General features: G+C 38.9%; 1 protein-coding gene across 1 annotated transcript in view; it reads left to right on the top strand.

Moving 5' to 3' along the window:
• ecpas (Ecm29 proteasome adaptor and scaffold) overlaps nt 1–13,106 on the top strand; it is a 114,173-nt gene that overhangs the window by 93,052 nt on the left and 8,015 nt on the right. Inside the window, exons 38-45 of the mRNA XM_043716135.1 lie at nt 289–355; nt 848–939; nt 1,878–1,944; nt 4,262–4,453; nt 6,891–7,102; nt 7,905–7,948; nt 8,142–8,334; nt 12,481–12,613. Coding sequence (XP_043572070.1) covers nt 289–355; nt 848–939; nt 1,878–1,944; nt 4,262–4,453; nt 6,891–7,102; nt 7,905–7,948; nt 8,142–8,334; nt 12,481–12,613 — 1,000 coding nt within the window. The remainder of the gene's footprint in view (nt 1–288; nt 356–847; nt 940–1,877; nt 1,945–4,261; nt 4,454–6,890; nt 7,103–7,904; nt 7,949–8,141; nt 8,335–12,480; nt 12,614–13,106) is intronic.

The raw sequence follows: 13,106 nt of genomic DNA, 5'->3' as shown, positions 1-13,106 counted from the left end.
AGAAGCCCTGTTGTCCTCTAGTACTATGGCAACTTTGACTTTACCTTTACCCAAACAAACGTTAACACCTTCAAATTGAGGCAGGTAGGAACTTGAGAGAACTATATTAATGACCTGTTGAAGTAATTTTCTTCATTCCTAATGTAATTTTGGAGACTGTTGCTTTGTAATTATGTTTCTATGATGCCTTTTGGTATCTTTGGTTAACTAAAATCATCAATTTATCACCTTCAATGAATATGATCAAAATGGTAATCTTACTGTTTAATCTGCTGTTCTAATTTACAGGGAGGTTGTGCCCATGTGGTAGTTTTCTTGACAACCAAATGTCCACAAGATTTAAATTCTTACGCAGGTTAGTATATAGACTTATTACTGCATAAAGCTTATTTCCTTTTAAGAGACCACTATATAAGGCCTGTAACAGTAAATATTTAACTTTTATCTGTTTTTCATATTGAATTCGTAAAATCACAAATGAAAGCTATTTGGCCTAACATGCCTGTGCCAACTCTTTGAAAGAATCAACCAATTAGTTCCCTGCTCTTTCCCTGTCACCAAAGCAAAACTTCCTTTTCCAGGTATTCACTTCTTTTTGGAAGTTTCTATTGAATCCTTAACAGCAGGCATTCCAGATTATCTATAGATGCCATTCCAAAGTCAAGTGATTACGTTAGTCGTCACTTTTTTTTTTAATGCTTCCTAAATACTTAAGTCAAAAAGAAATTGTTACAACAACAGGAAAGAAAATATGTCCCTCATAAAAAGGACAAAATAGTTAAATGAAATGGGAAAGTATTTGCATTGTGTGATTCTGTTGTAACATGGTCCTCTTTCATGTTGACAGGTAAATTGATGAGTGCCCTGTTGTCGGGTTTAAATGATCGTAGCAGTGTCATAAGGAAAGCATATGCTGTGGCAATAGGTCATTTAGTTCGGGTAAGTATCTACAGTATTTTAATGATAGTAATGTGCACTTGGATGGTACACCATACAGAATTAAAATCAGTTGAGAGAGTCTAAAACTTGCTCTCAAAGTTTGCTAATCTGTGTAACTAATAGAAACTGGAACCAAAGCAAACAGACCATTAGATTGTTCTACTTGTGCAACCTAATGTGAAGGAGCATAAAGTCTTGTACAAATTTATTTAAATAGTTATTTTGGAAATCTGGGTCCAATATTGGTCCCCTCAAGTGCTGAGGAAGCATAGTTCAAAAACTGATTCGCAGTTTAAAAGACTTAAATTATTCAGAATTATTTCTATTGCATCAGAAATCCTTCTAGAAATGTGTAGAATTTGGGATGATTTGATAACACCATGCAAAAATGTTAAAGGATTTGAGTGTATTCTTCTTAACCAGTTCCTCCAGATAAGTGAGGGAGCCCAGAAGCAATGCAGTCACACGTCTATGTTACAACATGGAAAGACAAGTTTTGACATTAGACAGTTCTTTTTTCTAACCCACCCCCTCACCCCCAGAGAATGTTGAACTAAGAGAACAAGTTGCTAGTTCATGTGATGAGTGCAGAATCCTGTTTCTCACTAAATATTATAAAATGTCGATAAAACACCAGGTTAATTGATCTGTGTGTTCCTGTGGACTCATTTTGATTGCTTTATGTCAAAGAGGATCTTCCCAGATTGTTTGCCTACTCTTGTCCCGATTGGCCTTGGGATTTATTTTCTTAACTCCCCCAGGAGATCACAGGACTGATTTCAGGTGGAAAGGCATCCTTGTGGGATGGTTACCTAATCATGACATTAGGTAGTTTATGTGGCTGGCTTGATGCACTGAACGTTCTTTGTCTCCCTGTCGATTTTGTATATTTGTATTTCATACGACTCTTATAATAATCCAGAATTATTATCTTACAGGCAGCACGGACTAATAGCACCGAAAAGCTATTTCAAAAACTCAGCACTTGGTATCTTGAAAAAGATGGTAAATATATATATCTCCTGTCAATATTTCTAATGGAGATTTCGTTGTAAATTTTGTACAGTCACAGTTACATTGGAAACAAAAGCAGAAGTTGCTGGAAAAGCTCTGGAGATCTGGTGGCATTTATGCAGAGAAATCAGAGTTAAAGTTTCGGCTCTAGTGACACTTCCTCAGAACAGTTGCATTGGTTTACCTTTGTCAGCACTTTGCACTCTTATAGAAATATTCCTTTTAGAGTGCTTAGTTGCTTGTCAGGTTTTTCAGTCATAATTTCAGATTAGGCCAAATTGGGACCTAGTGATAGAGTGGTGCAGTTTAGTAGGAGGATTAGACTAAGATAAAAGAAGGTTTTAATAAACTTGTTCAATTATGTGTAATCAGTAAATGCACTTCAATATCGATAAATGTGAGTGAATACATTCTGTTTGGAATAATAAGGAGATTACATGCACTGTGGAAATTAATTAAATGGAGAAAAGGAAAGGAAGACTAGAGGTGCAGATTCACAAATCACAAAGTATGTTGAAAAGGTGAGGAATAAATATCCACTATTTCTAAAAATAGAACTATTTCAGCTTTGTAAAGTGAGTAAAGAAAAGCATTTGACAGATAGATACCTTGGCCTCTCAGGTATGATGAAAGCGTGAAAGACAATATGAAGCTAAGGAAATATTAGAACAAACATAAAAGTTTACACAAATAGATCATTACAGATTGCGAAATGTGAAGCTCCAAACCTGAGAGAAAAGGATTGAGAGTTAGTGCGTAGACACCAGAACTTAATAGGCAAACTGAAGTACTTCCCTTCAATGCTCATTCTCGTATAAAACTAACACATTGCTGAGGAGAATAAACATGAATTGCTTTAAATTCTATTAAAGCCTAATAAAGAGCTGTTACATTAAAAGTAACATTTAATTTTGTATAAGAAATTCTGTTTAGAAAATTGATCAGTAGCAACCCTCTAATGCTTTGTGTCTTGCACTCTGTTTATAATTGACCTTCATTGTTAACATCTGTTGAAACCAATGAATCATAACAACAAAATGGTTGCTAAGCTGAAATCAGAAGTTTTTTTTAAAAGCACGCAAATGGACTTCAGATAAAGAACTTATAGCAATTTTACATAACATAACGGAAAAGGTTAATAAAGGAAGTGCATTTGATGTGTACAAAGCATATCAAGTGATGTTTTATAATGTACTACATGATACACTTGGATTAAAGAGGCAGTGAGAGAATAGATATACAATGGCTAAGAGACAACAAGCTGAAAGTAGTGGTGAGTGTTTTTTTTTTCAGATTTGTGGCAAGTCTGCTGTGGTTATTTGCAGATTATATAAAATGCAGAAATGTTGTAAAGAATGAGATTGGTGATGGGTTTCAGGAGGACCAAACCAACTTGATGAAGTGGGCCAGGATATTAGTGAATACAACTTAACACACAAGAGTGTGCTATGTTAGATTTTCATAGAAAGAATGAGAAGACGCCATCTCAAGGTAATGATATGATTGTAGAGAGGGTACAGGAACAGAGACACAGGAGGCAAATGAACAGAAATTTCAACAGCAATGCAAGTTGCTGTTTTAAAAATAAGTAATACAGCCTTGGCCTGATAAACTGAAGCATAGAATGTAAAAACAAGGACGTTATACTAAACCTTTATAAATCATTGGTTAAGTGCCACCTGAAACATTGTATTCAATTCTTGGTGATGTACTTGAGGAAGATGGCATAGACTTATAGAAGATTCTGAGGGGGTTTGCCAAGATGCGAACTTCAGTTACAGAGAAGCTTCTTATTAGGGAAGGGAAAGTGAAGGAGAGATTTAATAGGGGATACAGAGATAGTAAATAAGAAACTGTTTCCATTACAAGATTATTAATAATCAGATTTATGCTAACTGGCAAAAGATTCAAAGGGGAAACGTGGAAAAATATTTTTGCATAGACTAAGTAGTGGCTTATCAAAGAATGTGAAAGAATACAGAAGAGGAAATTTTGTACTACTGTGGGGAAACGTCAAGACAGTGGGACTAATTGGACATCTCTTTCAAAATACTGAGCACAAAAATGGACAGAGTGGCCTCCTCCTGTGCTGTATTGTTCTGTGTGGCTTTACCCTTTGCACTAGCACATTTTTGAAAAACGAGGCAGTTTGAAAACGCCATCTCTTTCAAAACTCCAAAAGAGATACAGCAAGTATGAAGCAGACATGTATCTTTTGGGGGATCTGTAAGCGTTTGTGGTTGAACCAAATAAACTCCATGGTCCAATTAACTGTTTTAAGGAATTAGAGTATCTTGTACATTTTCAGAGCAAGTCTATCGATCGGCATGTGCCCTGACAGCAAATGCTATTGCGTGTCACAGTCCTGATGTAATCAAGCACCATGCAGCCGTTGCCTTGCCCCTAGCATTTCTTGGAATGCATGAAATCCCAGATGAAGATAAAGGGGAAACCAATGAGTCTGACCTCTGGACTGAAGTATGGCAAGAAAATGTACCTGGTAAAAAAACACTTAATTTGCACAAGTTTAAATCTGTTCGGTATATATCTTGTTTTTAAATGCAGTATTAGGATTGCACAATTTTCAGCAGTATTCTTCAGATACTGAAGCAGACTGTGCCCATAAGCAACAAGATCTGGATGACAACCAGGTTTGGGCTGGTAAGTGAAAGGAAACATTTGAATCACACTAGTGTCAGGTACTGAGCAATTCAAACAAGAGATATTCTAATTATCTTCCCTTGACATTCAGTGACATTACCATCACTATCACCTCTATTTACTTTTTCCACTACCAAAATCCTAGAAACTATTATTGACCAGGAACTGAACTGGACCAACCAAATAAATAAAGTGACTTGCAGAGCAAATTAGAGGCAAGGAAGAATATTTGTAACAGTTTTTAGCTTCAAAAGGAAGTTTTTAAAAAGAGAACAATGGATACACAATTGGGTTATTAGCAAAATAAACATAACCGCAAGAGATAAACAGTTTGAATTTTTTTTTAATCTACAACTTCAGTTATTACCTGATCCTTTGTATCCATTGTTTGTTGTAACTTCTTGATCTTTCATGATTTATTGCTCATAAAAAAAATCAACATTTTTACGCTTCCCTATTCTCTACTTAATATTTTCTGCCCTTCCACAGCGAATTGTCCGTCTCTTCGCTCACAATTGAATGCCATTTGTGGTTGACTTCTTTCTATCTTTATTATTTTCTCTCTCTACTCTCTTATCACAACTTTCATCCTTCTCCCACTCTCTCCCTCCTTTCAGCCCAGATAGGCTGTATCTGTTCATGAGATCAGGACATAGCTGAGATCAGCATTTATTGCTTGTCCATTTGAACTTTGAGCAGGTGGTGTTGAGATGCTTTATTAAACCACTGCAGTCGTGTGTTGCATGCGCACCCATATTGCTGATAGGAAGGGAGTTTCAGGATTTTGACCTAGCAACAGTAAAAAAAAAGTGATAAATTTCTTGAGACTTGGAGGAGAACTTGCAGGTGATGATTCCAATCTGTCTACTCCTCTTGATCCAGCTAGTGGAAGTCAGATAGTGTTATCAAAGAAGCTGTTGCAAGTTGCTGCAGTGGGTCTTCTGTGGTGCGCACACACTACTATCACAGCAATGGACGGAGTGATTATTTATGGTGATCGAAGGGGTTCTGAACAGCTACTTATGTCCTGGATGGCATGGAGCTTCATGTGTGTTGTTGGAGTTGCAAATAGACAGAATTCTTTCACACTCCTGACTTATGCCTTACAGATAGTGGAAAGACTTTTCGAGGTAAGTTATTTATTTATTGCAGAATTGTCAGCTTCTGACCTGCTCTTGACGCCATTGGATTTTTTTACGGCTGGCCCAGGTCAGTCTCTGGTCCATAGTGCTTCTCAGAATATTAGAAGTGATGGATTTGGTGATAGTGATCCCTTTGACTGTCAAGTGGAACTAATTAGATTCTCATTGGACAATGTCATTGCCATGAACTGAATGTTACTTGCTATTTAGAAACAAGCAAGGACAGATTGGAGGGAAGGTCACTAATGAAACAACTGAAGATGGTTAAGCCTAGGGCATTGCCCTGAGGAACTCCTGCAGCCATGTCCTGTGGTTAAGATAATTGACTTCCACCATCCTTCTTGCTAGCTATCACCACAACCAGTGGAGATTTCCCCTGACTTCGATTTAATCAGATTGCTTAATGTTACACTTGATGAAATGCTGCATCAAAGACAAGAACAGTCATTCTAACCTCATGTTTTGGCTGCATTTGGAGAAAGGCTGTACTGAGGTTCAAAGCCTAGCAAAACCCAAACTGGGCATCATAATAGGACTGTTGCTAAATATGTGCTGCTTGATAGCTCTGTGGACAACACCTTGCACTACTTGGTTAATGATTAAGTGGAGACTGGGATCAGATTAGTTTTTTCCTGCTTTTCCTAGACAGGATATACCATGAAATGTTTATATATGGTTGAGTGGATTACAACATTTTTAACTGTATTGGAACGGCTTGGAAAGGGATAATGCTAGATCTGAAGTATAAATCTTCAGACAGAATCTAACCAGGGCCTAATCATTTTTTAATGTGTGGAGTGATTTGAATTGGATAAAGACTGGCATCTGTGTTGATAGTATCTTTGGAGAAGTCCAAGATGAATTCTTCATTTGGGACTACTAAGATGGTTTGCAGTACTTCGTGTTTATTGTTTACTTAGAGCATCAGACAGAGTGATGACAGACAAAAGGCAGCCAGAAGTATGATTATAGCTCTGCCTTTTGGCGTGTTTGCAGAAAAAATTGATTTTGCGTTTATCTGCACTTGATTGCCAAAACAGTGTATCAGACTATACTTGGCTGCACTATTTTAGACAACCAGTTTTTGTATTTGTGATTTACCCTGACAGGTTGATACTTGTGTTTTGCTTGTAGGCAGTTTTGGTGGAATACGGCTGTACATGCAAGAATTGATTGCTATTACACAAAAGGCTCTGCAGTCTCAATCATGGAAGATGAAGGCACAAGGTGCTACTGCTATGGCATCCATTGCCAAACAACAGGCTGGCTCTTTGGTTCCACCTCACTTGGGACTGATATTGAATGCACTTTTACAAGGAATATCCGGTCGAACGTGGACAGGAAAGGTAGAACATCTCATTTAATGCTACCTTACAGAATTTTATTTGAGAAAAGATCTCAAGTAGATGTCACTTTGTAATTAAAATATTTTCTCTTGATTAAATTTGGTGTACCAATTTCTTACTCAAATCTATTTCACTTCCTGTGTGTTTTACAGTTTTTTATTGATGATTACAGGAAATATGTTCATGGTTGTAGAACCTCACAACTCTGAATGAGATTGCTGCCTAGTATCTGCCATTTAAAATATACATCTTGTTTAATTGCTGTTGTGATAATGTGTAGCAGTGAGACTTTACTGTAGAGATTTGCCGCCCCATAGTCAAAGGAGGTAAAGATCAAAGCTCTATACAATGCTTGTCAGATTCCATCTTAGAACTGTGTCCTTTCTGGGTACCTAGAAACAAGGACACTTCTTCCTATGCCAGGAGCAGTGTAGGGATGCATCATAAGGCTGACATCTAGTTATTAGCAAAGCCTGGAGAAACCTGAACTTTTCAAACTAAAAAGTAGTCAGAGAATTTCTTGAAGGAATATGAGATTGTTAAGGAAATGGAAAATGTAAACCTGGAATATTACTTCAAACTAAATTGCAGAACAAGGGAAAAGGTAGCTTTCATACTGAGCTTGCTACAGTGGGAGGATGTTAGGATGGGTGGATCAGGATGGATCGAAGGATGCCTTCATGTGAAGTTATCAACAATAAGGGTAAAGTCACTGAAAGAGCTATCATTGCTCAAGCAAACATTACTGGTACAGCAAAACCAAAGGTACAGAATTCCCTTAAGAATTTTTTTCTTCTTTCAGGAGGAACTGCTGAAAGCTGTTGATAGTGTGGTGGCTGCATGCAGGTAAACATTAAGTAGGAATGCGTTATGATTTATTTTGTTCATATTCTCTTATAATATGTCAGTCAATAATATTTTAAAAACATAAGAATCATGAAAAGTAATATGTGCAGTGAGCTAAGACAATTTCTGTTCAAGGTGATCCAACCCATCTCCGCTGTAGCATTCTGTTTTACCTTACAAATTTTGTACCTAGTGCAGAGTTGCAGAAAACAGTGCCTGACCAGCCCAGCATAGATGCCATCCTTCAGGTCATGTTAAAAGAGTGTCACAAGGAAAATCTCCGGTACAAGATGCTTGCATTGAAGTGCACTGCCAACGTATTGCAAGCCACAAAAGAAGATCGTTTTAAAGATTTGGTGGATATTCTGTTTCCTGTTATTAAACAGGTAATTCTATTGAAATTGTGGAAATCCACAACTCTGGTGAGAGAACAGTAACCAGTGGTAGTGGTGAAAAGATCTGAAGGTTCGTAGTTTACGTGATTCCGAAGTTTATTTCTTAACTTTTTTGTTGGTTACCAACGAGTAGGGTAGGTATTTTGTTTTTATATATTTTAAAAACACGCATTCAGGGGAGTTGGTGCCATAGTGGCATTATTACTGAACTAGTAATCCAGAACCCCAGGCTAATGATCTGGGGACATGAATTCTGATGCCATCGTGACAAATGATGAAATTTGAATTTGAATAAAAAGCTAGTCTAATGAAAAATCTCAAATTGTTTGCCATAAAACCCATCTTTTTTTATTATTCATTCACATGGACATTACTGGCCAGGCTGGAATTTATTGCCCAGAGGGCAGTTGAGAGTCAACCATGTTGCTGTGAGTCTATAGTCACGTGTAGGCCAGACTGCAAAAGGATGGCAGATTTCCATCCCTAAAGGTCATTAAACACTCAGATTTTTTTTCTGACAATTGGCAACAGTTTCATGGTATTCGTTAGATTTATTTTTGAATTCACATTCTACCATTTTTCATGGTGGGATTTTAACCCATGGCCCCCAGAACATTACCTGGATTTCTAGATTAATAGTCTAGTGATAATGCTACTAGGCCATTGTCTCTTCTAATTGGTTCACTGTGCAATTAGAGATGGGTAATAAATGTTGCATTAACCAGTGCAACTTGCATTCCCTGACTGAATAAAAACATTTATTTTATGCTATGAAATTGAGAAATATTGTCCAAGGTTCTAAGTATAATTTTGTTATTGAGAACAGCCAGTCTCTAAATGCATTGTCTTCGTAACATATTTGCATTTATCAATTTGAGTTAAACTAATAAGCAGGAGTGGGTGGGACCCAGGGAGATCATGACGAAAGAGATCAGTCTGAGATTGGTACAGTTGGGAACAGCAGTGGGGCAGGCAAGAACAAAGTCGAGAACGAGGTAATACTGATAAATTAAACTGCATTTATTTCAATGCAAGAGGCCTAGCAGGTAAGGCAATTGAACTCAGGGCATGGTTAGGAACATGGGACTGGGGTATCATGGCTATTACAGAGACTGAAGGATGGACAGGACTGGTAGCTTAATGTTCCAGGATATAGGTGCTATAGGAATGATTGAAAGGTGGGGCAAGAGAGGAGGGGAGTGGCATTTTTGATTAAGGATAACATTAGAGCTGTACTTCAGGAGGATATTGGGGATGTGTCCAGGGAGGTTATTTGAGTGGAACTAAAAAATAAGGAAGGGATAATCACCTTATTGGGATTGTATATAATATATATATACCTCGCAGTAATCAGTGGGAACTTGAGAAGCAAATTTGTAAGGATATCTCAGTTATGTGTAAGAATAATAGGGTGGTTGTGGTAAAGGATTTTAACTTCCCAAACACAGACTGGGACTGCCAAGTTAAGGAGGAATTTGTTTAATGTGTACAAGAAAATTTTCTGATTCAGTATGTGGATGTACCTACTAGAGAAGGTGCAAAACTTGACCTACTCTTGGGTAATAAGGCATGGCAGGTGGCTGAGGTGTCAGTGGGGAGCATGTTGGGGCCAGTGACCATCATTCTAAAATAGTGATGGAAAAGGATAGATCAGATCTAAAAGTTGAAGTTCTGAATTGGAGGAAGGCCAATTTTGAAGTTATTTGGCAGGAACTTTCAAAAGTTGATTGGGGAACAGATGTTTACAGGTAAAGGCATGGCTGGAAAATGGGAAGCCTTCAGAAATGAGATATTGAGAGTCCAGAGACAGTATGTTCCTGTTATGGTGAAGGGCAAGGCTGGTAGGTGTAGGGAATGCTGGGTGACTAGAGAAATTGAGGGTTTGGTTAAGAACAAGAAAGAAGCATATGTCAGGTATAGACAGGAGAGATCGAGTGAATCCTTGGAGTATAAAAGGCAGTAGGTGTATACTTAAGAGGGAAATCAGGAGGGCAAAATGGGGACATGAGATAGCTTTGGCAAACAGAATTAAGGAGAATCCAAAGCGATTGTACAAATATATTAAGAATAAAAGGGTAACTAGGGAGAGAACAAGGCCCCTCAAAGATCAGCAAGACTGCCTATGTGTACAACCACAAGAGATGGGGGAGATACTAAATGAGATTTTTGCATCAGTATTTACTGTGGAAAAGGATATGGAAGATAGAAAATGTGAGGAAATAAATAGCAACATCTTGAAAAATGTCCATATTACAGAGGAGGTGGTGCTGGATATCATATAAAGCACAAAGGTGGCTAAATCTCTGGGAAGTGATTGCTGGGTGCCTTGCTGAGTTATTTGTGTCGTTGATAGCCACTGGTGAGGTGCCGGAAGACTGGAGTTTGGCTAACATGTGCCACTATTTAAGAAAGGCGGTAAGGAAAAGTCAGGGAACTATAGACCAATGAGCCTGACATCGGTGATGAGCACGTTTTTGAAGGGAATTCTGAGGGACAGGATTTACATGCATGTGGAAAGGCAAGGACTGATTAGGGACAGTCAACATGGCTTTGTGTGTGGGAAATTGTCTCACAAGCTTGATTGAGTTTGATTAACAAAGAGAATTGATGAGGACAGATCGGTGGATGTGATCTGTTTGGACTTCACTAAAACGTTCCTCAAGGTTCCTCACAGTAGACAGGTTAGCAAGGTTAGATTACACAGAATAGGGAGAAGTAACTATTTGGATACAGAATTGGCTTAAAGGTAGAAGACAGAGGGTGGTGGTCAAGGGTTGCTTTTCAGATTGGAGGCCTGTGACCAGTGGTGTGCCACAAGGATGTCCACTGCTTTTTGTAATTTACATAAATAATTTGGGTATGAACATAGGAGGTATGGTTAGTAAGTTTGCAGACAAAAGATGCATCCTAATCACTTGAGTTCTGTTTTCTTTCATGTCAAAGCCTTGTTTCCCTTTAAAAGTTAGTATTTATTGGAGATCCTAGTCCGTTCAGAAGGATATTTGAGGCTGGGTCGTTAAATATATTCAAATCTTAGATTAATATTTGAAATAAAGGGGAGCTGATGGATATTGCTGGCAGTAAAATTGAGTTGAGGCAAATAGCAGACTAGCTATGACCTATTTGAATGTAGACAAGCAGGAGGCTGGAAGAACACAGCATGCCAAGTAGCATCAGGAATTGAAGACATCAATGTTTCATGTGTAACCCTACTTTAGGACTGGGGTTGGGTGTAGGAGGAGCTGCAGATAAAGGGGATGGCGGTGGTAAAGTGGGCATAGGTGAACACAGGCAGAGGGCACAACCTTGTTGGTCAATGGGAGGAATGAATCCGATAGGTGGCTGGGAGGAGTGGAAGGGAGGGGGTGGGGCTGGGAAGGGAATCGGGGGAAGGTTATTTGAAATTGGAGAATTCAGTGTTGAGTCCTCTGGGCTATGGTTTTGTTGGGGTTCGATGTAGCAATGGAAGAGGCCAAGGATGGTCATGTCAGAAAGGGAGTGGGAAGGGGAATTAAAATGGTTGGTGATTGGGTAGTTAGGTCAGCCCCTGGGAGCCCAGCTGAGATGCTCGACAAAATGTGCCCTAAGTTTATGTTTAGTCTCCCTGATGTAGAGAAGACTATATGAGGAGCACTAGGTTGGAAGAGAGGCAAGAGAACCTCTGTCTCACCTGGAAGGACTCTTTGGGGCTCTAGATGAAGGTGAGGGGGTGGAGCAGTGGCAGGTTTTGCACCTTTTCTGGTTGCAGGGAAGGTACCTGAGGTTCACGGGGGTTGGTGAGGAGAGTGGCACAAACCAAGGACTGTCAAAGGGAGCAGTCCTTGCGGAAGGCAAAGAGAGGTGGGGAGGGGAAGATGTTCTTTGTGGTGGGGTCTAGTTAGAGTTGAAGTGTTTAAGGATGATGTATTGGATGCAGAGACTGTTGAGGTGGTAGGTGAGGGCAAGGGGTCTCTGTCTTTATTGCATTTGGAGTTGGGGTGTATAGAGCAGTGGACCGGGAAATGGAGATGGTGTGCTGCAGACTGTACCCTTTTATCTATGACCTATTTGAAAGGCAGAAAAGTCTCGAGAGGCTAAATAATCTACGCTTGCTGCTGTTTCCTATATTCTTAAAGTGAAATTTTCCTTTTCTTACAGAGTATAGCAGGTGGATCTTCCAGGGAAGATGATCATGAAGAGGAGGAGAAAGAAAAGGAGCTGCGAATGGAGTATCTGCTTTGTGCTTTTGAAACTCTTGGAAAAGCATGGCCTAGCACTCCAGAAACACAAGGTAGGATTTAACAAAAAAAAAATGCTCATTCCCAAATTATGAATGTATACTTAGGAGCAGGGTGGTTCCTTATCCTCCATTTGCTAAGATTGTGACTGATCTGATTGTGGTCAGATCTAACCTGCATTCTTATAAACTTTAAATATTTTAAATAGATGAATTGGTTACACTTTTGTGCTGTTCATGGGTAGCAGCACAATTAGAGCATTTACTACTTGTCATGGATATCAGTTTTGTGTTCTTTGAAGATGCATGGTGAATAAAAAGGCTAGTGAGTTGCTACTTTTCTATAACCTTTGTTAATGTTTTGCTTCAAATTACTTTATTGAAAATTGTCCTCGCACGGTGTTTCAGTGGTTAGCACTGCAGCCTCATAGCACCAGAGACCTGGGTTCGATTCCAGCCTCGGCCGACTGTCTGTGTGGAGTTTGCACGTTCTCCCCGTGTCAGCGTGGGTTTCCTCTGGGTGCTCCGGTTTCCTCCCACAGTCCAA

This window comes from Chiloscyllium plagiosum, chromosome 2 (genome assembly GCF_004010195.1).
Source record: "Chiloscyllium plagiosum isolate BGI_BamShark_2017 chromosome 2, ASM401019v2, whole genome shotgun sequence".
NCBI lineage: Eukaryota > Metazoa > Chordata > Chondrichthyes > Orectolobiformes > Hemiscylliidae > Chiloscyllium > Chiloscyllium plagiosum.
This window is presented reverse-complemented; position numbering and strand designations above follow the sequence as displayed.